The 25,024-nt window shown below is 42.7% G+C and overlaps 2 protein-coding genes across 5 annotated transcripts in view; one reads left to right on the plus strand and one right to left on the minus strand.

The window, feature by feature from the left end:
• Positions 1-269: 269 nt before the first annotated feature.
• Positions 270-24,216, plus strand: TSTD2 (thiosulfate sulfurtransferase like domain containing 2). 4 transcript variants are annotated; one of them, XM_047830109.1, is made up of 10 exons: positions 270-404; positions 2,636-2,848; positions 6,422-6,735; positions 8,898-9,018; positions 13,980-14,105; positions 14,944-15,049; positions 18,331-18,449; positions 18,963-19,121; positions 19,591-19,729; positions 21,599-24,216. In XM_047830109.1, the coding sequence occupies exons 2-10, from the start codon at positions 2,684-2,686 to the stop codon at positions 21,835-21,837; spliced, it is 1,488 nt and encodes a 495-aa protein (XP_047686065.1). In that variant the 5' UTR covers positions 270-404; positions 2,636-2,683; the 3' UTR covers positions 21,838-24,216. The 4 variants fall into 4 exon arrangements, with proteins under 4 accessions (XP_047686065.1, XP_047686069.1, XP_047686066.1 ...); XM_047830110.1 differs by lacking the exon at positions 270-404 and adding an exon at positions 518-842; XM_047830111.1 differs by lacking the exon at positions 270-404 and adding an exon at positions 518-838.
• Positions 23,092-25,024, minus strand: part of TMOD1 (tropomodulin 1) — an 87,544-nt gene continuing 85,611 nt past the window's right edge. Inside the window, exon 10 of the mRNA XM_047830114.1 lies at positions 23,092-24,658. Within this exon, the coding sequence (XP_047686070.1) occupies positions 24,594-24,658 (65 nt within the window). The 3' untranslated portion in view covers positions 23,092-24,593. The remainder of the gene's footprint in view (positions 24,659-25,024) is intronic.

Raw genomic sequence — 25,024 nt, forward strand, 5'->3', positions numbered from 1 at the left:
GGGCGTCCGGTCTACACGCAACCGCCCCCTCGGGCTTCCTCCGCCTCTCGGCGGCTTCCTTCTCCCGCCTTTCGCTTTAAGTCCTTCCGGGGCCACGCGGAAAGCACCGCCTTTTTAGCCAGCCAGAGGCCGCCGGCCGCAAGCCAAGCCTAGCGGCGGCCGGTCCACAAAACGCCCTGGAATCCCCGCCTTAACTTCAGACCCTCCCTGGGGCCTCGCAGAGTCTTCCCGGCGGCCCTTTCGCTAACAACCTCGAAGACTTCCGGGGCGAGGGCAGGTCTCCAGTGTGCCTTCCTTCGTAAACTCCAGGAGGGGGCTGGTGGAGGTTCTTGGGACGGTGCTCAGTGACGATTCCTAGGCGGAGCAGATTCGATGAAGATATAAGAAAGAACCAGGACTGGCGGGTGAGTGCTCTTTTTACCCCCACTTCCGGGCCTTTGCCTCGTCGGGGAAAGCTGGGCGGAGCGATCGGCCTGGCCCGGCGCGCGGGGTGGGGCCGGGCTGGGGGCGGGGGGCGGCGCCGCGCTTGCGGTCCGTGGGACTGGAAGACCCGCCAGAGCCGGAACCTAGTGCCGCCGGGTTACCCTCGGGCGGTCATCTTACCCCTCGCCCTTCTCGGTTGTTGTTTAGGAAGGAACGGGTGATTGCTCTAGTAATTTTTTCATTGGTTATTGGGTACCCATATACGTGTATGTGAACGTCCCCTGCCCTGACGTCTCCGATGAGCGCCGCACCTACTCATCTGATTGCCTTGTTTGACTCTTCTGTCCTAATCCATTCCTCTGTCAGTCTTAACCATTTCAGTGAATGGCACCATCCATCTACTTAATTCAAAAATGTAGGTAAGAGTCATTCTTGGGTCCTTCTTTTCCTTCATTTCCTGCGTAACAGTCTATCTGTAAACCTTGCCACCTCTACTTTGAAGACAAATCCTGAATCAGACCACGTTACTCCTTTGTTTACAATTCTCCAGTTACTTTGCATTGCAAACTCTATACTCTGACCCAAAGCATTGTGCTCTCTCATCACTATACTCCATCCATTCTTTCTTCCTGTTTCTCTAATAAGGTAAGCTTGTTTCCACTTTAGGAATTTATACTATTTCCTTTGCCTGAAGACTCTGCTTCTAAATCTGCATGGATGATCCTTGTGATTTATGTCTTAGCTCAAACATCAAGTCCTGAGTGAAGCCTTCCCTGGCTACCCAATCACTGTTTTATTTCGTTCAACGAATAAATTGTGTTTGTTGACATTTAGCATCTCCTATATGCCAGGCAGTGTTCTACATGCCAATGATGCAGAGGTGAACAAAGGAAAACCCTTGTTTTCTTGGTGCTGGGGATCCATTTTGTAATGAACAAACATAGTGCAATCAGAGGACTGATCAAAGGGATTGTAGTAGATGAGATGAGAGGTGGTGAGAGGGGCTTTGGATGGATTTTGGACTTTATTAGAGTATGTTGAGAAGCCTTTGGACTGCTGTTTAGTTACCTTACTGGGGAGGTGGGCAGTTAGGCTACTGCAATAATTCGGTCAAGAAATGACAGTGGCTTGGGGCGCCTGGGTGGCTCAGTAGATTAAGCGTTGGACTTCAGCTCAAGTCATGATCTCACAGTTCGTGAGTTCAAGCCCTGTGTGGGCCTCTATGCTGACAGCTCAGAGCCTGGAGCCTGCTTCGGATTCTGTGTCTCCCTCACTGCTTGTGCTCTCTCTCTCTCTCAAAAAGTAAACTTTAAAAAAATTTAAAAAGAAAGGAAGAAATTATGGTGGCTTGACTGGTAGTTGGTAGTATGTCCATTTTGACAAGATTTGGCCACAGGAGTGATTTTTATATTTTATATTTCTTCTGTTTATTAAAATGGGGCTTTCTTGGTTGTTATTTCTTCTAAGGAATGGAATTTGGACAGCTCTAAAATTAAAGGATATAAAAGGACAAAATGTTTGTAATTGAAGTCTAGTACACAGTTTGGTTGATTTTGGTTGTAGCTGGTGCTTTTCGGGTATAATGTACCTTAAATGTTTGCGGGGCTTGCCCCCTAATTTAGGTTTCTGCTCAAATGCTACTGCCTCAGAAAGACTTTACCTAGTCTTTGTTTTAAAGAGCCCCTCCATCACTCCTAACTCCTTACCCTGGTTTTTGTTTTCGTGACCGTTTTCCTATCTGTTTTTTTAAGGGGCGTAGTGGGGAGAGGCAGAAGAAGAGGGAGAGAGAGACTCTTAAGCAGGCTCCATGCTCAGCACAGAGCCGGACGTGGGGCTCCATCTCATAACCCTGAGATCATGACTTGAGCCAGAATCAAGAGTCAGATGCTTAACTGACTGAGCCACCTAGAGGCCCCTCCTATCTGACTTTTTAAATTTAATCGTTTGTTTACTTTCTGTCTCTCCCTACTGGAATGTAAACTCCAAGAAAGCAGAGACTTTTTCCATTTCTTTCACTGCTCTATTCCTATTGTCTAGAACAGTGCCTGGCATAGAGTAGGTGCTAAATAAATATTTATTGACTAAGTGAGTGAATGGATGGATGGCTTGGGTTGCTGGGCCCATGCTCATTTGCCTGATTGATTGAGTAGCTTCAAGTTTACTCCAAGTAGTAACCAACGACCGAAATTGTCGTTTTTCCCTTGCTTCCTAGGAGATAGTTAACTGAAAGGAATCTGTCCCACTACTGCAACCAAACCAGATGCCTTCTTTTACTTCACCTGACCAAGAAGAGGACCTGGAGGCCTGTGTTTTAAGATTTTCAGAGTTAGATTTAAAAGACACAAGGCTTATCAATCCCAGTAGCAGTCTTAAAGCCGAGTTGGATGTCAGTACGAAAAAGAAATACTCATTTGCCAAGAAAAAGGTAAGATGGCCGCATTGCCGTTTATGCTTCAGGATCACATATGTATAGTTAGTTCAGATGCATCTATTAATAGCTCATCAAGGCTGTCCTCCAGGAAACAGAGGACTAGTGAGACTCAAGGCTGCTGCCATGCTCAAGGCAAGGTATAGTTAGGGTCATTAATTAGTGATCTTAAGTCAGTGCCAGGCGAAGAAGAATCATAGGTAAGGTGTGGTTGTGGAACACTTATGGTTGAGTACTTGAGGACAGATTCTAGAAAGATGGGCTGAATTCCTTTTCCCACCTAGAGTTAGGGGAAGGATCCCAGGATCCCAGGAGACCTTGTCAAACGGAGAACAGACAGGCAGATGGCAGCTGCCATCTAAGACTCCTGATCTGATCTAGCTGGCTGAGTTCTTTTGGTTAGGAGAAGGGACACAGCAGCCCAGGATGGATGCAAGCTTACTAAGGACAGTTGGGATTGGATTATAATGGGAGGTGATATTGATATGCTGCTCTTCTATGCCATTTATCCTTTTTTCAGAGATCGTTGACTCAAACCTCCTGCTGAAGGTCAGAGGAAGGAAAACGACCAGAGGACATGCAACTGAGACTTAGTTTTCTTACCTCCAGTCTGCTGTCCTTCTTCCTTCCACAGTTAGCTTTTGTTGGCTTCATGTCAATGAAGAATAGATGTCCCTACTTATAACTTCTCATCCGTCACCCCTCTGTTCTCATCTCACACGGATGTCCTTGCAAATGAAACCCAAAGGGTACAGAAAGGTTTTTTCAAATATTATCTTACAAAAATTTCAGACTTAGAGGAAAGAATTGTACAGAGGACCCTCATATCCCCTTTGCACACAAGCTCCATTCATGTTTCATCAGTTGTCCCAAATGGCTTTATAGATCCATTCCAGGGTGTTGCATTGAGCTGTCACATCTTATATATTCTTCATTCTGGAACACTTTCTCATTTTTCCCCTGAAATCGTGACCATGACATTTTTAAAGATTACATGAGTTATTTTGTAGAATATCTCTTTATTTGATCTTCACTCATGTTTCCTTATGATTAGATTCAGGTTAGTGCTTTTATTAACAAAACCATCCCACAAGAAATGCTGTGTTTATCTGGTGACAGTCTATCAGGTGGTTCACAATGGCAATTTGTCCCATTACTGGTGGTGTTAACTTTGGTTACTTGGTTAAGGGAGTGACTGTCAGATTTCTCTGTTATAAAATTATTCTTTTTTCCCTTTTAAGAAGTCAGTATTTGAGGGGGGAGGGGGAATACTTTGAGACTGTGTACCTATGCTATTCCTTATCCAACTGTCATCTCCTAATTTTAGATTCATTGGTGTTTCTTTGCTTAGTCAATTGTTACTGTGATGGGTGCTAAAGGGTGATTTTCTAATTGCTTCATTCCTTCTAGATTTACTACTTGGCATTTTGCTGTAAGGAAGAGCCTTCTTTTCTCCCAATTTGTTTGTATCCATGTGGACTGTAGGTTTACATTTTATTTGTTGGGTGATAGTCCACTGTGTCATGATTTATTGTGATGCCCAGATCATCTCAGATCTGGCTGGGGGCCCTTTTAAGCTAGTATCTATGTCCTTTTGACTTGCTCCCATCATTCTTTGAGCATTTCCTTACTTTCTGACTCAACAAGATGTTCCAGACTCATCTTGTATTTTCCCTGCCCCATCCCTGGAACCAGACATTTCTTCAAGGAGCTCTGGTTGCTTCTAATGAAAAATCACTACCTGGAGGCTCAGCAAACTCATTGCTACTAAATGTTACTTCTCCCAGGACCTCTGGTGTATGAAGCTAGGAAAATATGTAGATGAGTGCATAAACGTCTATATGTTTATGCGCTATACCTATACCTATACTTCTATATTTACTACCATCCCAATATTACACCATGAGCTCATACCAGCACTTCACTTTCATTCAAGCATCACAAGAGTTTTTCTTAACTCTCCCTTTCCCATATTTATAACTTCCCTATTTGAGGAGGTTTGGTGAGAAACTTGGCTCTGATTAGTCCCAATGTATTTCCTTAGTTGCATATTCTTCTGTATGGAATCAGTATACCCACCCTGCCAAGCTGGGCCTCCCAGGGCCTGCCTTCCTGTAGGCTTCACCCACCTCTGAGCTGCCATCCTGGCTCTGGCCTGACTCTCCCTCTTGAACAGATCCCACAGGGGCTCTAACTGCAGATGGGTCCTCAATGCCTTGTTCACAAGGCCTTAAAAGACCAGATAGGATTTGAAAATCAAAGTTTAATACAAAGAAGCACATATGTTGACATACGTGCTATCTCTTTTGTTTTTTTTTGTTTGCCTATCTGGAAGGATTCACTGCAAAAGAGGCTAAAAATGCCCTGCGGTGTAATTTCAGGCTACCCTTCCTGGTACTTCGGTCTGAGACAGTCCAGATACAGTTGTGTACAGCTAGAGGATGGCCCCACAGTGGCGCTTCGTGTCTGTTATCGATGTTCAGAGTGCTTGTTTTTGGATGCTTTACAGTAGTCTCCAAATGCATTGCACACACGCACACACACATAAGTATCTCCCTTCCCATTAGACTAGGAGGGAACAGTTGTTGAGAGGCTGATAATCATAGATCCCATTTAGCCTCTATTTGTACATCAAAAATACCACAGAACTAAAGAACAAATGACAAGCTAGGAAACAGATTTGTGATAACTATGATCAATAAAAGGTCACTAAAACTGCTTACAAAACAGAAAATCCATGCCACAGTAGAAAAATAGGCAATAGATGTAAATACGTGGGGTGCCTGGGTGGCTTAGTCGGTTAAGCATCCAACTTCGGCTCAGGTCATAATCTCACCGTCCATGGATTTGAGCCTCGTGTCGGGCTCTGTTTTATTTTAGATATTTATTTAAATTAGATGTTTAAAGAGGTGTAAAAATGTATGCATGGAATGCTTACTCAGCATTGCTTATTTGCATCACCCACTTGCCCTAATTGCAAAGTTTGGAAACAAATGTCCATTAGTTAGGAATTGGTTAAGAGAATTATGGCATGCCCATAGTTTTCTGTTTAATAGTCTTAATAAATATAAATAATTTTTTATAAAAACAACAAAATTATTTTCCAAAAAATCAAAACATTTTGGAACATTTCTTTCCAATCTTTTCCAGTGTAATTTTTAAATGTTGAGGTTATATTGTATAAGCAAATTTTTTCCATTGTTTTGCACTTAACATTATATCATAAATATTTTCTCATATAACTTAAAACTACCTGCTCGATATTCTATAGTAAATACATTCCATAATTGCCTTGACCGTTTTCTTTTTAGATATGACTGATAATGTTGTTTGTAATGTTGTACTAATATTCATCTGAAATTCAGGTTCTTCCTTTAAGAATAGTCCCTAGCAAATTTTAGATAGAGGCATAAATTTAAAGTAAAACTAACTCTATCAAGAAGTTCTTCTAAAAAAACCTGGGACATACACCTAGAAACCCATGTGGACGGATGACGTCAGGGATTCACTGAGACTTCTGCCAGCCTTACACCTAAGGTTAATCGTGGAATATTTGCAATGTAATTGCAGGCATTTGCCCTTTTTGTCAAAACCAAAGAAGTTCCTGCACATCCTTTTGAATGTAAAGAAAAATGGTGGAAATGTTGTCAACAGCTGTTCAAAGACCGGATCGGCATCCATAGACATGTGGCAACACAACATGCTGATGAGATCTGCCGCCAGACTGCTTCCGTGTTAAAGCAGCTGGCTGTGACACTGAACACCTCAAAGAGCCTTAAGCCTGCAGATGATAGGAACCCTCTAAAAGGGTACTTGACCTGTAACAGGGAAGTGTCCGCTTGGCTCCCTGATGTAAGCTGCTTTAGCCCTGATGAGCTGATAAGGTAAGAATTCCATTCTGTACTTTTGGTTTAATTTTACCAGTTTTTCCAGCCACAATGAGATACCACTACCTATCTACTAAAATGGCAAGATCCTTAAGGCACAGGATTTCTCTATGGGTCTAAGCCAGGCTGATAGCCACATACTCTGTATTATGGAAGCAGTGATATATACCCATGTAGCTGGCAGCATTCACTAGGTTTCATGGAAGGATACATCTTACCTTTTCGAAGGAGAGGTGATGAACAGAAAATTGTATTAGTATTTTCAGAGAGAAGTTGGAAGGCTCAGAAATGTTAATGATTCCTCTACCTTGAGTATCAGAGCTTACAAAGCATATTTTGTTACCAAATATGGTTTACTCAGTTGATCATGTTTTAGAAAGGATGTTAACTTAAAAAAAAAATTTTTTTTAATGTTTATTTATTTTTGAGAGAGAGACAGAGAGAAAGAGACAGTGCGAGTGGGGCAGGGCAGAGAGAGAGGGAGACACAGAATGTGAAGCAGGCTCCAGGTTTGAGCTGTCAGCACAGAGCCCGACACGGGGCTTGAACTCACAGACTGTGAGATCATGACCTGAACTGGTCAGATGCTCAACCAACTGAGCTCCCCAGGCGCGCCCCAGAAAGAATGTTAACTTTTAGAACTGGGGCACAGGATTAGAAGTTTAGATCCTACCTTTGCAAAACTCACAAAATTATATTACAGAATTCTGGAGGACAAATTTCTGATTTTAAGCAATTCCTGAACTATTTGGTGAATAGAAAATGTCCAAATTTAATATACTTTTATCATTACTATTCAGTGCCACATACCTCTTGTTTATCAAGAAAAGGAGAAAGAGAATTGAACTTGGGCTCAGAGTTGAGCTAGTCACTAAAATTCTTTATATGTCGTCACCTCTAAAATAGTAATCTCGGTGCCTGCCCTGTTTACCTCACAGTGTTGCTATATGAATTATACAAAATGATGGTAATAGCTGAACTATAAAATGGCATACAAGCATACAAATAATGGCCTCTTTGCTTCTGTATGGCCCTGTGCCTCAAGGAATTTGCTCTCTAGGGGGAGAAACAAAAAAAAAGGATACATGAAACATTTAGCAGAGGATGAGACAGGCTACTTAATTATCAGTTAAATTATGTGGTGCAGATAATTTGTTACAGTAGTTTAGAGGAAGGAAAACAGGCTCTAAAATAGACAAGGTTTCAGAAGAGAGTAGGCCCTGCAGTATGATGAGGGTATTGATGAGGGTGTCAGATTCCAGAGCTGGATGGGACCTCAATTACCATCTACCATAGCATTCTCTGGAATCTGTTCTATGCAACACCAGCTCTGAAGGATGCTAACAGGTGTTGGAAAGAGGTGCTAAAGACAGATAGGTTTGGGAAGCACTAGGTTAAAATGTTTTTTATTGCAGGACGTTTCAGAGCCTTCAGTAGATAAGGGGCTTTCCTGAGATTCTCAGAGAGATGTTGTCTGCAAGGTTTTCTCCAAAATGTGATTTCATAGAACAGCTTCAAGCACACTTTGGGAAATGCAGTTTACTTCACTTCTCCGGTTTTAGAGATGAGGAAGTCAGTCTCAGAGATGATAGGAGACCCACCCAGCTCCCATGCCTAGTTAGTAGGAGACAGCACAATGCAGTAGGAAGAATATGGATTCTAGTGTCAGAAGACTGTTCAAGTCTTGACTGTCACTCTGTCACTTTCTCACCTGGAAGGAATCGGCCTTGGTTTACTCAGCTGTAAAGTGGGGATAATAATAGTCCTTCTCATGGTTAAGAAGATTACATGAAAAAATGGAAGTGAAACCTTTTTGTACAATGAGAGATTCAAAAACAGATATGACCCTGTCTTACAGGATTAAGCCAGAAATTTCTGTAAAATGGGTTATTGATTCCTGTCTCATGAGTATGATGACTAAATGAGGAAATCAAAGTAAACTTACTTTTTGTAAAGTAAGTTGGGTGCAGATAACATTTTCTTCAGAGCAAATACTGACCGGAGTTGCCGCTTCTCTCAGGCCAACAACAGTAGGAGAAAGTTCGGCACAAGTTGGTCCATCGCGGCCTGCCCTCTGATACTGCCTGGGCCTACTTTGTGAATTGTGGCTGCCTTATGCCAGTGACTCAAGTCTTCTCCCTGTGGTTTTCTTCTTCTAGGGGCCAGGGCAGTGATGAAGGAGAGGTTCTACTTTATTACTGCTACTGTGACCTGGGGGATCCCCCCTGGGTCTGTGCCTGGCAGACGGCTCTGTGCCAGCACCTGCGCCTCACAGGCAAGGTAACACCGCACCCTTCACGGGACTCCTCTTGTCTCCAGTTTGCACTACAGAGGTTATGCTCACGACAAAAAGGATTCCCTGTTAGGTTCTGCGAAATCCTGCTAGGCTTTTAAGTAGACCGCTAAACAGTTATTAACGTGGCGTTTATGACTGTTTAATGGTGTAGACTAAGAATCAGCAGACTTTTCCTTACGAAGCAAAATAGTAAGTATTTTAGGCTTTGCCCAAAACCTACTCACTCTTGCTTCTATTAAACCCTAAAACTGTGTGTGGAATTGTGACGAAATTATAACAGGATACAGTTGGATTAATTATGCAATATTTCTTTTCAGTTGTCTAGCCATTGTATATTGTTTAAGAACTAAAGTTTAAATCTTTATGATCTTTCCTGCTAGATAGGCCATTCCTTGCCAGAAAATTCCTATAGTCTGTACTCAAGAAGTGCCTAAAATTGAATTTGTTGATCTTTAAGTCTATATGTGTTTTCTAAACAAACAAACCAATGAACAAACAACACCTACTCAAGCATGCTACTGTAACATGAAAACAACCTTAAACAATAGGTACAAGATGTGAAATGGCTGTGTTCCGATAAAACCGTATGCAGAAGCAGATACAATTTGCTGACCCCTGGCATTAGGAAATGTTCTTGATATGTTAGCTGGAAAAAAATTTCATAGAACTATACATATAGGTATGATTCCAAGTTCCTTCTTGATTTTTCTAGAACATGCCAGGGTCTTTTACCATTTTGTGGTATTGACATTTGCTGCTCCCTTCCCTCTAGGATGCTTTCCCGCTAGATCGTCACTTGGCTCATTCCCCACTGCAGATCTCTGCACACATCTTAACCTCCTCAGAACTCTGATCCAAAGTAGTCCTCTCTCTAAACCTTGTCACTTTCTGTCACCTTCTGCTCAGAGAATTTCAAAGAATTTGTTATTGTCTGAAAGTATAATCCTTGTTTAATTTGTTACAATCTGTCTCCCTAATAAAAGCTTCATGAGGATAGGAACTTTGTCTTAATTGATGTATTCTTAGTGCTAGAACAGGGCTTGGTGCATAGCATTACAGTAAATATTTGGGGAGCGTTGAATAAAGAAATGAATATATATTTGTAGTAGAACCACAAGTGTTTGTATATAAAGATGGAAGGTAATAGATACCCAGATGTTAATCATGATTATGTCTGCGTGATAAGATTGTGGATGGTTTTTGTTATTTTCTGAAACATTCTTTATGATTACATGTATACACGCATATACAGACGTAGACTTATATATGCATATACATATACGTGCATGCACATACACACGTATATAGATAAAACTAGAGACAGAGACAGATAATATATTATTTTACATATTTTTTGAAGATGTATTTATTTTTGAGAGGAAAAGTGCAAGCAGGGAAGGAGCAGAGAGAGAGGGGGACAGAAGATCTGAAGCAGGCTCTATGCCAACAGGAATGAGCCCAATGTGGGGCTTGAACTCACAAATCGTGAGCTGAGTCAGAGGCTCAACTGACCGAGCCACCCAGGTTCCCCAACAGATAATGTGTTTTTAAAACTCAAAAGGAAATGAACTAAAATTCCCTCTGAGATCCCCTCAGGTTATGACATTGTACAATCGTAAGCCTAATCTTTCCCACACGTTTTAAGTCCCCAGGCAGTTGTTTGATCATTGATATTTTCCACACTGATGTTTTCTAACAGATGGTGCCAGAAGCTTCCTTTACCTCATTCAGTTCATTGTCACATCCTGCCATTTCTACCTCTAAAATATCCCTTGTGTCCATTCGTTTCTGTCCTCCCTTCGACCACCTTAGACCATGCCCTACCCTCTCTTATCCATTTCAGGAGCTTTTTTTAATTTTAATTTTTAAAAAAATGTTTATTTAGTTTATTTTGAGCGGGGGCGGAGGGGGGAGAGAGAGAGAGAAAGAGAAAGAAAGCATCAGCAAGGGAGGGGCAGAGAGACAGGGAGAGAGAGAATCTCAAGCAGGCTCTGCATTGTCAACACAGAGCCCGCCCCTTGGGGCTTCATCTCACAAACCATGAGATTATGACCTGAGCCTAAATCAAGAGTCTGACCCTTAACCGGCTGAGCCACCCAAGCACCCCGAGGTAGCCTTTAATCTACTCTTGTTCTTCTGTCCTTGCCTGCCATTTAATCCATTCTCCACACTGCAGCCTGCATCGTCTTAAAAAGTAAATAAAACATGGCTGTGCTCTCCTCAAAATCTCTCAGTGGCCGTCTAGTGCTTTTCGAGTAAAACCCAAATCCTTGATATACCCTTAGGTTCCTGCATGATTTAGCCCCTTCCTAACTTTTCTGCCTATCTGATGTCATTCTTCACTCCTTATACTCCAGTGACATGGTCTTTCAGGTTTTTCTGGAGCCCACAAAGGTTTTTTGCATCTTTGGGCCTTTTTCCCGGCAAACTGTCTTCAAGGGACTCTTCCACACCCAGTTTCTCTTGCAAAATTTTTACTCAATGTTCAGTTCCCAGTTTCAATGATAGTTCCTCAAAGAGACTTTTCTCGACCTTCAATCTAAATTCATTTTTCCCAGTACACCCTCACATAGCATCTTGTAGTTATTTTTCATAGCATTTGTCAGTTTGTAATTTTTATCTTAATATCTGTGATTGCCCTTAGTCTGTAAACTCAAAGAGGGCAAGAACTCTTTTTTAACTGCTAGATCCCTAATTCCTAGCACAGTTCCTGGCGCATAGTAAAATCTTTAGTAAATATTTGTGGAATGAATACATTTATTATCACCTCTCTTTGAGAACACCTTGGGAGATGGATGTTCTCACAGTGAACCTGAATGTACAAAATATGAAGTCAATCTCTTTCCTTGTTTGGGGGGCAGATTTTTACTCTTGGCCCAGCCTGAAGTGAACTAGCAGTGAGGGTCCCTATCCACAAGGTGGCAGCACCTGCCTGGCTCTGAGTCTAAAATCTTTAGGCTTCAATGATACGTGCCCAGTTTACTGAGGTAGTTTTCTGCTTTTGGGAGATTTGGCAGAGTATTATTACCATTTAGGTAGGGAAAGAAGACAAGTTGAAAATTCGAGAAAGAAGCTTCTGATTCCTATTGCTATAAACTCCTTACTGCCTCAAGAAATTTGAAGGGACACAATGGAGGCTTTGGAAGGGAAAAATTACATGATTTGGAACAAATATCTGGTTCGAATCTCAAATCTACCACCTGCTGACTCTGTGTCTTTGGGCAAGTTACTTGATTTCTCTGAGCTGCTGTCTCCTTTTCTGTCAAATGGGAGTTATGGTATGTACCTTTCAGGCTTATAAAGCTCCTATATCATAGTAGGTGCTCAATAAATACTAACTGTTGCTCTCCATTCCTGAGATATAAGGCTTTCCTCACCAAGGAGCTACTTCACAGGTTTTTCTGGAGCCTTAGGGATTGAAAGTCTAGTGCGTGAGTTTGGATTGCTCAACAGATTGCTCTGCCCCAGCTTTACAGGGATTAGGTGTCCTTGTCTTTTATTTGGGTTTTGAGATTAAAAGAAAACAGGAAAGAATCTACTAGTCTACCCTAAAGACAGTTATGTAGAAGTATGTACTTTATCTGCCATGGTCAGAAATAGTTTTAGAGTAAATTTCGTGACACTTCCACTGGTTCAGCTCTATTTTCTATGTAGACCCTTGAAAAAGTATAATTTGATTGTGGGGATAGTGGTCTATACAGCAGAGATGGCATATTCTTTCTGCTTTCCTCTCCCATGCCCAGAGCAGGTTTTAGCGGATTGTAATTCTCTTTGTCAAGGATCCAGAATGCTCATCATGGAACTCTGGCTAGCCACTACTAGTGAGTTGGCATTGGCTTATGAAATGAATCCCATTTATATACATGCCCTAAAGAACTGGATCGAGGGAGGTGACGGTATTTCCTCTGGGGCCTGAAAAAGGGCAGCCTTGTAAATTTTTCAAATTCTCATGCATTGGTAGGTATCATTGTTCTCTAAATGGTAGTAACAATCTAGGACCTTGAATTAAATGACCTCTCTCTCCGTAGAGTACCATGATACCAGAGTGGTCTACGTTCTCTCTAGCGCTTTTCTCCAGAGAGCTCAGCTCCTTCTAAAGATGATGCATCCTTAAACTCATCCGAAGGGTTTTGTAGTTCCAAGACAATTAACTTGGCAGCGTCCCCAGAGCATTGCCTCTTAAGGCAGGGGCCTGAATCCAGGTTCGAATGTCCCCTAACCAGCGAAGCATTTTAAAGAGAATACAGTGTTTGAGAAGCCAAAAAGCTTCAGATATGGATACGCATCCATTTGTTCAACAAATGTGAATTGAGTACCTACTCGGCAGGCACTGTTCTAAGCACTGGCGATGCAGCAGTGGACAAAACACACACACCCCTTGTGGACCTTGTGTTCCACTGGGTGGGTTTGCAGCGGTGTGCAGGGGTGTACTCACATGCCCTCCTAGCTCTCAGCCGTGCTCTGTTTTTGGACTTGGGAAATATCTCCTCAGCAGTTGTCTTCATTGTTGCTTCTCTCTTACCTCCTTTTTATGAAGATGAAGAAATTGAGGTCCAGAGAAGTAAGTTAATTTTCTCAGGGCCACAAAGCAAGTAAGTGGCAAAGATGAGTCTTGATCTTAGATCTTCTGACCTGGATTTAGGTTAAGCTCAAAATTTATTTCTTTGGGCATTGGACAACTGGGGCTTTGTAGCAAATGGGGCTTTCCAGAAGTTTCACTCATTGCATTCTCTTCTTCAGCGCACATCTATTGAGTACCTCATCTAAACTGTGGGCAGTGCCATTTTAGAAAACTACAAGTATCTTTGTGTGGTTAACACTTTTGTTGTGTCTCTGCTTTTCCCCTTAAACTCACTGACACACACAAGCCTATTCTGCCCCGGGAAGATTTAAACTAAGCTAAGAACAGGCTGCATTCCCTTTCTCTCACCGTCTTGTGTCCCAGGTTCGAATTGCTACAGAAGGAATCAATGGGACAGTTGGTGGAAGCAAACTGGCCACCAGACTCTATGTGGAAGCCATGCTTTCCTGCCCATTGTTTAAGGATTATATGTGTAAGGATGATTTTAAGGTAAGAGAAATTGAAAATAAAATGGATTTTGAGCCATTTGCTTCTGCCTCAGTGCCTCTTCCCTCTCTAGGCTCTGAAGCGGAGATCAGTGTGGAGAAGTCAGCAGCCTTTTTCCCCATTAGGTTGCGAGGCGGTGCAGTCAAAGGAGCATGCTCATTCCACTTCTTTGTGTAGTCGCCATGTGATCTGGGGCAAGTGAATGCCCTTAATCTCCTTTCTTATCGAATAAGGACATTACAGTTTGCACGGTCTAACTCTAAAACGTAGATGTGTTTGCTCGCTTGAGGGACCACCTGGCTGTTTCAGGGCATCACTACTTTTTAGTCAACCTGGAATTACAAGATCAGTACTTCATACCACATGGGGGACAAAGCTGTTGCTCTCATGGCTGAGCTCCTTTGTTTGAGCGACCTGAGCTCCTTTGAGTGACCTTACACTTTGTCACAGTAGGTGATAAAGGTGGTGGGGACTACCTTACTAGTGTTAGTGCTGGTGATGGTAGGAGAGGGGTCGCTCCTCCAGAGCAAAAGCTAGGATGTAATCTTACATGCTGAAAGTATTTTGGTTTTATAGTTAAATGCTTATAGCCATAGAAACACCTTTGCAATTTAACATTTCTGTTCATGGAAGGTATGCAATAAATATTTATTAGAGGTGAATTATCTGAAACATTTTAAGCCCTCAATTCCCTTCCCATTAAAACATTAATTCTTACTTTGAAGTTTCTTAAGACTTCAGCTATTATTACAAAACAGATATAATTCTTGTATTTGGCACTTGGCTTATATCTGGAGATGGGAGAGTAAGACTGTATTCTGTTTTGTTTCTTATTGGCTAGACCAGCAAAGGAGGGGCTTGCTGTTTTCCAGAATTGCGTGTTGGTGTATTTGAAGAAATTGTGCCCATGGGGATCAGTCCCAATAAGATCTCCTACAAGAAGCCTGGTATGCTTGCTTTTAGAAGAAAAATTTTGTTCTTCTTCACAGGGACAAAACTTAATATAGAAACACATGTGGAAATTAGACACTCTGATCAGCAATCCACTCTTTAAAATGGCTTTGGGGGTATGGAATGTAAGAAACAAAACGAAGAAAAAAGAGACAAAAAACAGAGTCTTAGATAGCAAATTGGTGCTTGCCAGAGGGAAGGTGGGCAGGAGATGGATGAAATAGATAAAGGGGATTAAGAGTACACTTATCTTGATGAGCACTGAGAAATGTATCGAATTGTTGAATCACTATATTGTATACCTGAAGTTAATATGACACTGTATATTAATTATGCTTAAAAAAAAAAAAAAAAACAGCTGTAGGGTAGCTAGCGTGTGGGTCATCCAGTGCTTAAACTGGTCTTCTCTTTGGTGCTATGGTAATTGAAGACACACCCATTAGAATGCCCCGTCTTATTCTTCTTGATGACGGTTTGGCAAGAACTTATTTTCTCTTTCCAAAGATAGCAATCTGGGAAGAGTGTAATTATTATTTGTAAATAGTTCATCAACTGAATAACAGGCTTTCTGCTTCAGGAAGCAAGTAGCTTTCAAATCCAAAGCAGTTGGTTTGCAGGTGCTCTAGAATGTTCTCTTCCCCTTCCTCCCTATTGTTACCATAGATGGTTGAAAGACATTTATTTGGTGGGTTTTTGTTTTTGTTTTGCTTTTTACTATGAAAATGATCGAACATTAAAAAAAAGTAGAGAAAATAGTATAGTGAACTCCCGTGTACCTGTCATACAGCTTCAGCAATTACTGATTCATTGCCAACTTTCTTCTATACCCTGCCCCCTTGTCCCATCCTGGATTATTTTGAAGGGAATCCCAATGTCATTTCATTTACAAATATTTCAGTAGAGACCTCTAAAAGATAAAATTTTTTTAAATAAATAACTGTAAAACCATTATTACATCTAAATAAAACCTTTTTTATAGTAATTCCTTAATATTATCAAATATCTGGCTAGTTCTTAAAATTGGCTAGACCAGCAAAGAAAAGGGGCTTGCTGTTTTCCAGAATTGCATGTTGGTGTATTTGAAGAAATTGTACCTGTGGTGATCGCATAATTTTTCAAGTTCGTTTCTGTTAAGATTCAAGTAAGGTCCACTCATTGTGGTGGATCCCTATGTCCCTTTAAGTCTCTTTTAGCTTGCACATTTGCCCCCATCTTTGTTTCTTTTCCCCATGCAGTTTGTTTTTTTGAAGGAACCAGGTCATTTTGTCTGTAGTTTCCCACCATCTGGCTAAAGCTGACTGTATCTCCTCTGTCCTCTATTTTCCTATAGATTGATAGTTACAACAGTGCTGTCTGATAGAACTAATGTGAAGCACATAGGTAATTTTATGGTGTTTTTTTTTAGTCACCACATTTTAAAAGTAAAAGGAAACAAGTGAAATTCATTTTAATAAATAGGCTTTAATGCAGTGTAGCCAAAATACTTCAATGTGTAATGAATGTAAAAAATCACTAATGAGATAGATCTTTTACCTTTTTTTGCTTACTAAGTACTTGAAATCCTAGATCTATGTCACTCTTATTATAGCACATCTCAGGCTACCTTTCAAGGCCCCGATATCCCCATGTGGCTAGTGGCTACTCTGTTACATGCCTCAGATCTAGAGACTTGGTCAGATTCAGATTTGATTTCCTTTTTTCTTTCTTTCCTTTTTTTCCCCCAAGACTGCCTGCCAGGTAGCATTGTCCTGTTTCATCAGGAAGCACAAAGGTCTGGTTGTCTGCATTCGCTTTCTAATATGGAGGTATTTAAAAGAATGCTAAGGGTTAAGTCAGAGGGAAATAGGAGTAGGATACAGCATGAGGGAAAGAGACTCATGCATGAAGAGAGAAGGGCCCGAAAGGGCCATGTGTGCACCATGTCCCTACCTTAGTGGGATGAGTAAGGAGCTCTTTCTTGGTGCTACAGGACGTTGTTGGGAGGTTAGGGGAGAGTGGGCTCCGGCTCCAGGCAGTGCTGTGCTGCTTTCTTTTGGGCCATGCTGTTTGGAGGCATCTCGTTTAAACATGTCCATCGGAGTCCCTGGCCAGTCAGGCCTTCGCACGGCCAGTAGAGCAGCAGCAGGGAGTAAGTAGAAGTCGAAGTCGTAGAAGTCGTAGTAGATTTCCGTGCTTCTCATCACAGTTGTGAAGCTCCCTTTCACCCCCGTTTTGGTGACCTGTAATCACTTGATAATAAAAAATCAATTCTGGCTTCATTACATTCTCATAGCCATAGGTTCGGCAGGTAGGAATCCAGATTCCTTGGCCATGCCTGGGGGCCTCTAGCCCCACCTGAGTACTTAGCAGTTTCGGGTGGTTGTTGGGGTTCACCCTTAAACAGAATGAGGCTCCCTTGGTGCCATCAGGATCCACCAGGTGTGGTGACTGCCATCCCCAGAGTCCCTGTCTGTAAGGTGTGGTTAGTCCGCGCTGCCAAATTCCCCCAAAGTCCCTCACAATCAGGGGACGTCTGGACCCCCTAAGATACGGGAATATTTCTGTTCTGCAGAGTCAAGAAGGCAGAGGGCCCCACCAGACCGAGGTTCTCTCTTTTTAGTCTCCTTGGATTTTACTTATTTTCTTCATCTCCTTTCTCTCCTGCATGCTTTAGCTCTTCCCTCCTTTTCTGTCTCCTGCCCTGCTTTCTTGTGTCACTGCTGCTGTCAGCCCTTCCCACCCTCTCTTTTCCTCATGCACACAGACTTACACACATTCTTCTTACCCTTTTGTATTTTTGAAGAATAGCCCACTTTATTCCACAAATGTATACTCGTAGCTGCCTGTCAAGATTCTTCGCCTTGAACTTGGGCTCACCTTTGTTATAGTCAAAAGCCTATAGTCAGGCACATACATGCCCAGGCTCCTCCACATACAGTGAAAATAGAACATTGGCCGTATAATGGACCAGCAAACCCACTTAGCAATTTAGATCCCCACTGTCTGGCTTTTATCACTGGGTTAGACCAAGAGAATGGAAAATTCTTTGACTAATCATTTCTAAACCTCCAGGTCTCCATACCACTTATCTTTGGAGGAAGAAAAAGGAGGATATCTGGAGTTACTAAACTGTTTCATTATGGTCATCAAGTAGTGTTATTTTGAGATATAATTGCAATTATGAGTAAAGGTTTGGGTGGAAGGAAACGGAATAACATGTGAGTTATCAGGGTGGGCCAATTGTGATTGGGTTTTGAGTTTTGTTTTTGTCTTAAGTAGATTTTTGGTTTGGTTTTAGGAGTCCATTTATCTCCAGGTGAATTTCATAAAGAAGTAGAAAAGTTTTTGTCTCAGACAAATAAAGAACAAAGTGATACTATCCTCCTGGACTGCAGAAACTTCTATGAAAGCAAAATAGTAAGTAAAACCAGAATTGAGTTCAGTGAAATGGTAGGCCTTCCCCTACCCACATCATGGCATGTTTCCCGAGGTGCTGCTGTTTATGCCTGCCTGTGCCCAAGTCACATAGATCTCCCCTGACTGCTAGAAGCTTCAGAGAAAACCCCAGCCTTTGAACTCAGGATCTGGTGCGAAAGTCTAAGAAAGTAGGAATTAAAAGACATCTTGGCACATAATGTACTTTTTGGCTCCCATGTACCTACCCTTGATATAGGTCAAGGATCCTATAGTTTGCTTTGGGCAGCCTTTGCAGTTTTCTGAGGACTCTGGTAAGGTGACCAATAGCCCACCAGGCTTATTTCTGAGTTCCAGATCTTGAAGTTGAAAGGTCAGAGTGTAGGATGAGAAACAGCAGCTAGTAAGTGGTGCCTTCCAAAGGGGGGCTCTGAGTGGGGCTGACACAGAAAGAACCTTTGTTCTTACCAGGTATGTTTTTCTGATAATTTTCCTTCTGCTTCTCCTATGTTGTAGGGGCGATTCCAGGGCTGTTTAGCCCCAGACATCAGGAAATTCAGTTACTTCCCTAGCTACATTGACAAAAATCTAGAACTTTTCAGAGAGAAGAAGGTGCTGATGTATTGCACTGGGGGTATCCGTTGTGAGCGGGGTTCAGCCTACCTCAAAGCCAAGGTGAGTTAACACCCTTGGAGTCACTGCAGGTGTGGAGATGAAGAAGGTTCTACCAACAGCATGTAGTGAGCCTTCCACTCCCCACCTTCATTCCCTCTGTCACCCTCAGCCAGCCAGGGATTTATTTTTCCCTTGTATGGTTCCAGAATAGAGTTAGTAAGTACAAGATCTGAAGTTCTTAAATCTCAAGATGTGGAAGCACTTAACAGTCTTAGACACTCATCAGGTACAAAAGGGAAAGATTAGTGAACATCTCCCTTTTCCTAATCCTTATGCTTGATCCTGAGAAGAGCAAATTCACATTACATGTCCCGACAGGTGTCCTTCTATATTTAGGGGACAGCAAAAATAGCCGGGCTTCCCAGGATCTAGTGGAAGGCCCTGACTGCTGTCATCACCTGCCAGTCTCCTGTGGAGCTTCTTACTCGTCTCTGTCTCCTCAAATTTCTTCTTGTTTTTCCTCACGTAGGGAGTATGCAAGGAAGTGTTCCAGCTCAAGGGTGGCATCCACAAGTACCTGGAGGAGTTTCCTGATGGTTTCTACAAAGGGAAGTTGTTTGTTTTTGATGAGCGTTATGCCTTATCCTACAACAGTGATATAGTGTCAGGTAGGTTGGCACAGCCTGGAACCTAAATTTATGGTCAGGCATACTCTGTATGAAGCATTCTGGAAGGCAGGCCAGTACTGGTTACGTGAAGAAGAAAATACGGAGAAGAAGTAATGTAGTATGACCATTTCCCATTAGAGTTGGAGATGCAGTAGTGGAGCAGACAGAACCGTGGACCAGGAATCAGGAGGCCTGTACTGCCCTCTTGACTTCCTGTTTACTGCTTAGGCAAGTCCTTTACATTAGGGGTGGTGCCACTTGCTTTGCCTGCATGCTGGGGGTTGAACCAATAGGCTGAATCAAGGGTCTTCACCAGGAGATGAGATATAAAATTTAGGGGTTCTGTGAATTTGGATGGGAAAATAATTATATCTTTATTTTTGCAACCCCGCACTACACGTAGCACTTTGACTGTAATGTAAGCAACAAATCAGTAATATTAGATACACCAGTGACTCTGTCATCAACAGAAACCACAGTATTTTCATATATTATAGTGGCTGCAGACATCCCCAAATAGCATTTATGTTCGTCATTGTCTCAAAATGGAAGTATTAGGCCCTCACTGTCTTATTTCATGTGTTAATATGTTACTATACAGATTTTTGATGATGTTTTGATATTTTATATTTCTATATAATTCGTTTCCTTGTAATGTATTTTATTTAAAGAACCTCCATTTTAGATGGTCTATAGACACATGTGGTAGGTGAGGTACTTTTGAGTGGTGGGTGGGGCATTCCGAGGTAGGAGCTGAACCCACAGCCAAGGCAGGGGTGGCCACAGGAAGGTGTGAGCTCAGGAAGCCTGTGGTTTGACTGTAGTTTTGAGTCCTCACCGATGTGTGGTACCCAATGAGGACAGTCAGTAAAAGGAGGATGGAAATAATCCTTAAGAAAAATGGCTCGTGCCCCCCGATGCCATTATTTTGAACCGGAAAGGTCATGGGCAGACAACCCTAGTGACTGTCGTAATTTGCTAGAACTCCTGTGATCGTGAATTACCACCCAGATAATGAATAAGATTTGAGTGTGATTGTCCTCTCCCCTTTCTTCTTGATCTTTTAATTAATTTTAACAGTCTTTTATATTTGTGTGTCTTATTGAAAGCTACTTGAGATCTGTTTTGGAGCTAGATGGAGTATAAATTATAAGTAAGTAGAAATAGTGGATTTGAGGAATGTTACTGAGGAAACGTTGGCAGGGTATGATGGGTACTTGCATGTGAGTGTGAAGGCAAGAGAGAAGGCCCGAAGGTGGCTTAGATAAACTAGTTAAGGACACTTGAAGAATGGTGATGTTGTTCATGGTAACAGGAAGTCAGCAGGGAAAAACAGGCTGAGAAAATAGATAATGGGGGTTTTAGGAATCAGGTGGTCAGGTGTCCACTGGCAACAGCAACAGAACCTCAGGCCTGGGGAGCAGGGCCGTGGATATAGAGGTGGGAGGAAGCTGAATACAGATGTGGGATCATCTGTACTCATGTGTGTTGTTTCCCACGATAAAGGGAATGACCTAAAAAGAGAAAAAGACCATTGAACCATGGGGTAGTTGGCCAGCTTTGGAATAAAGAGAGAAACAATATTACATGTTTTCTAAGTGGGAAAAAGAAGAAAGTGAGTCACCGAATGTTGGAATCAGGAAGACAATTCCCAGGTGAACCTACCCCCTCCCCCCCCCCCAAAAAAAAGTGGGGGTGAAGAAGCATTTTTTGGGAGAAGACGGGAAACTTCTAAAACCTTCCCAGGCCCAACAGGATATATTAGCTGATGTGCTAAGAGTTATATTTAGGAATTGGAGAAGCACCTGTCTACATGTATACACGTGTATATGTGTGTGTTTATAACTAGGGCTTTTCTCTCTTCCCCAGAATGTTCATATTGTGGAGCCCCATGGGACCAATATAAACTCTGCTCGACTCCCCAGTGCCGCCAGCTCATCTTGACCTGCCCTGCTTGCCAACGACAAGGATTCACAGCCTGTTGTGTCACGTGTCAGGACAAAGGGAGCGGGCTGGCTTCAAGTCCCACCCAGAGCAGCTTTAAAGAGGAATGTGAGTGTACAGCCCGACGGCCACGCATACCCAGTGAGCTGCCACAGCAGGTGTGACTGACTCCCCACCAGCTCAGAGCCAAGGCCTTGCGCTGGTGAGGATGGGCCGTGCTTACGCGAGTGGCACCATCAGCATTTCCCTAGGCCTTCGCAGAGCTAGGTTCACAGTGACCATACGCTGGAGAACATCAAAGCTGCGGCAACAGAGAAACAGGGAACGCCAGCATCATAAACTGGGTACCATGTTGGCCACCTAAACTTCAGTGGGGGGAGGAAAGAGGGAGTTGGGTTCTGCCCGCTTACCTGAAACATCTGACTCAGAAGATGACAGAGGGGCGCCTGGGTGGCTCAGTTGAGCGTCCGACTTCGGCTTAGGCCATGATCTTGCGGTTTTCGGGTTTGAGCCCTGTGTTGGGCTCTGTGCTGACAGCTCAGAGCCTGGAGCCTGCTTCGGATTCTGTGTCTCCCTCTCTCTCTGCCCCTCCCCAGCTCACGCTCTCTCAAAAATAAATACATATTAAAAAAAAAAAAAAAAGAAGATGCCAGAGCACAGAAAAAAGAGTTGTGGGATCCCAAAGCTGCTGGGGGAGAGAGCCTTGAGCCTGGTGACCAGGTCATGCCCTCTCTGTGCCATGCAGCAGGCTGGTAGTAGTCATTGGGCTTGTCAGCAGACTTGTCCACCCTGGTGGCAGAAGCGTGAAAGCTATAGCCCTGGAGGTGGACTCCTTGGAAGCAGGCCACTCAGGTCACCTACCATCCACCACCTCTGACCTCATCTCCTCTCTGGCAGCCTGAGAGGCTAAGTCAGGATTTGCAGACTATGGCATTTGTCTTGCTTCCTGCTTTTTTGTAAATAAAGTTTTATTGCAGTAGCCACACCCATTCATTTACACATGATCTATGGCAGAATTAAGTTATAACAGAGACCTCGTGGTGTGCAAGACTGACAATATTTGCCATCTGGCCCTTTATAGAAAAAAAATTGCCATTCCCTAGTCTAAACTAATAGCTCATCTGATGGAGCAGATGGTCTTAAAGATGTGGCTCACCTTCATTTTTTTATTGATTTGGTTTTTGTGAGAGTGCTCCCCCCAATACCCACACGCTTAGCTTTAAGTATTCTTTTTGGAAGATTCAAATTAGTTCGAGGACGCTGACATTTGGGCAGTTTTTAGATGAACACCTTGGGACAGAAGACACATTTTGAGGGAGGTCGTTCTGCTTTGCCATGGTAGTTTCCCAGCCTTCTGGCCAACACGTCAGGCACGTGTCCCTGTCACCCTAGTCGCAAGAAATACATACGCAACCATCCATAGACCAACAGATTTAATCTTATATCGCAGTTTCCAGTGACGCAGAATACAGCTGCAGTTGTGTTTCAAGGAGAAGCCTAGTGGGAAGGGCCATCCCTGCAGCATGGTGCCACTCCTGGGCCCACCTGCCGCCTCAGTAGACACTCTCCCTTAGCGGTGAGGCCCTGGCTCCACCTCTGGTTACCCTGTACCGTCCACATCATCACAGTTCAGTGTGCAAGACTTTGCCTTTTTCGTCAATAGCCTCCGCTCGGTGCTCTGCAGCTTAGTCTGTGCTCGTCAGCTATTTGGGCTGTCCTTTGTCATAAGATTTGCTGAATCACTCATGAAAATAACTCCCGAGCAACAGAAATGCTAGTTTAACTGGCACTGTGGTATATTAAAAGGCACAAGGGCATTGTGGCTTAACATTTTTGCTGCGTCCCAAGAGATGCACATGATGTGAAAAAGGGATCTGGCAGAAACACCAATATTACATTTACAGAATAATCGTCTTGGGATGGTTTGGCCAGGGTTTCCTAATTCTTTAATATCTGGATTTTCTTCACCATTGGCCTTCAGAGGCTTAATTGACAGACGAGATCAGTGGTGATGTGACACATGGTTGAAGTCTTTAACTATGGCCGTAATGGACTAGAAATTTCCCTATTGTTTTGCCTCCCAGAAGCCATTGGCCCACTGTGCAATACAGAAAGGTGTTTTCAAGTATTTGGCCATAGGTTTTCACATCGTTGAGGTTGACACTGAGTAAGGAAAACATTATTTCTGATTCCAATATTAAATGGGAAATAAATCCCAGATGTTCCTAAAGAACACTCAGGGAAATGTTTGCTGCCTGGGATTGGTGAAGAAAGGATGGCTTTTGCAACTTGAAATTTCACTGGCTTTTCAATCATTTCCTCATATCCAGCAAAAGGAACCTCACGTTCTTTGAATCATGGCAGAGCTCTGTGGCCTTCAATCGCTCTTTCATGGGGGCAACATTGTGCTTCCTGACCCACTGATCAATTGGGCAACTTTAATCTTGAGGTTCTTAAAATTTAAAGGAGGATTAATAACGATGATCTGTTCACTAAATGCCTAAGATCAAATTCATAATAAAGTATTTTATAATGCTTTTCAACCATGTGGAAGAGCGTGCTGTTTGTGCGTTACACATTCTAAACACACCTGAAACACCACGCAGTGAGCCCCTGAAATTGGGCTCCCGGGCTTAAGTCCCATGCTAGAACGTCTTCAGTAAGATCTGTTGGTTTGGGGTCTTCTTAGTTTTTAAATAATAACCAGACTGAACTTCTGTGACTAAAGGAAAACTTCACATTAACCATAGTTTATAAAATTTTCAACTACAACCACTAGTTAACCTAAAAACCTTAGTGCATAAAGAACTGAACCACGAAAGGGTTTTGTGCCGGCACTTTGCCTTCTGGTTTCCACTGCAGAGCACAGATTATCAGTAGAATGTGTGCAGTTCAAAGGCATGGTCGTCCCCTTCACACATTAGACACCACTTCGGACCTTGGGGATGATGGGCCCAGTCAAGTCTGCGAGCCTCCTCTTCCTCACTGGAAAGGAATGGAGAGGAGATATAAGCCAGTTGACTGTGTGCGTCGGGAACCATTTCTGTGGCTCTGAGAAAGCCCTGTGAAGCTTCTTGCTAACTTTTTGGTTAGCAAAGTGTGAAGTCTTTCTAAAGGACAGTTATGTGTGAGTTGTGTAAGGGCTCTCCCACTGGTCAGCGTTCACCGATGAGGGTCTGTGTTAGCGTTGACTCATTCATAAATTACTTCTAAGCCGCTGACCACACAGGCATAAAACCCACGTTCTCCACTGCCACGGTTTTTGCTTTGTACACAAGAGGCCCTGCAGTTGAAGCTCTTTCCTCCAGCTCAGATAAGAGCTAAAGTTCAGTTGATCTTAATGAGAGTAGG

The sequence above is a fragment of the Prionailurus viverrinus genome, chromosome D4 (genome assembly GCF_022837055.1).
Source record: "Prionailurus viverrinus isolate Anna chromosome D4, UM_Priviv_1.0, whole genome shotgun sequence".
Taxonomy (NCBI): domain Eukaryota; kingdom Metazoa; phylum Chordata; class Mammalia; order Carnivora; family Felidae; genus Prionailurus; species Prionailurus viverrinus.

Coding starts and splice junctions, on each gene's coding strand:
- TSTD2 (XM_047830109.1), top strand. CDS start 2,684: ATGCCTTCTTTTACTTCACCTGACCAAGAAGAGGACCTGGAGGCCTGT. Junction 15,050..18,330: donor GATCTCCTACAAGAAGCCTG/GTATGCTTGCTT, acceptor GTTTGGTTTTAG/GAGTCCATTTATCTCCAGGT. Junction 19,730..21,598: donor CAACAGTGATATAGTGTCAG/GTAGGTTGGCAC, acceptor TCTCTTCCCCAG/AATGTTCATATTGTGGAGCC.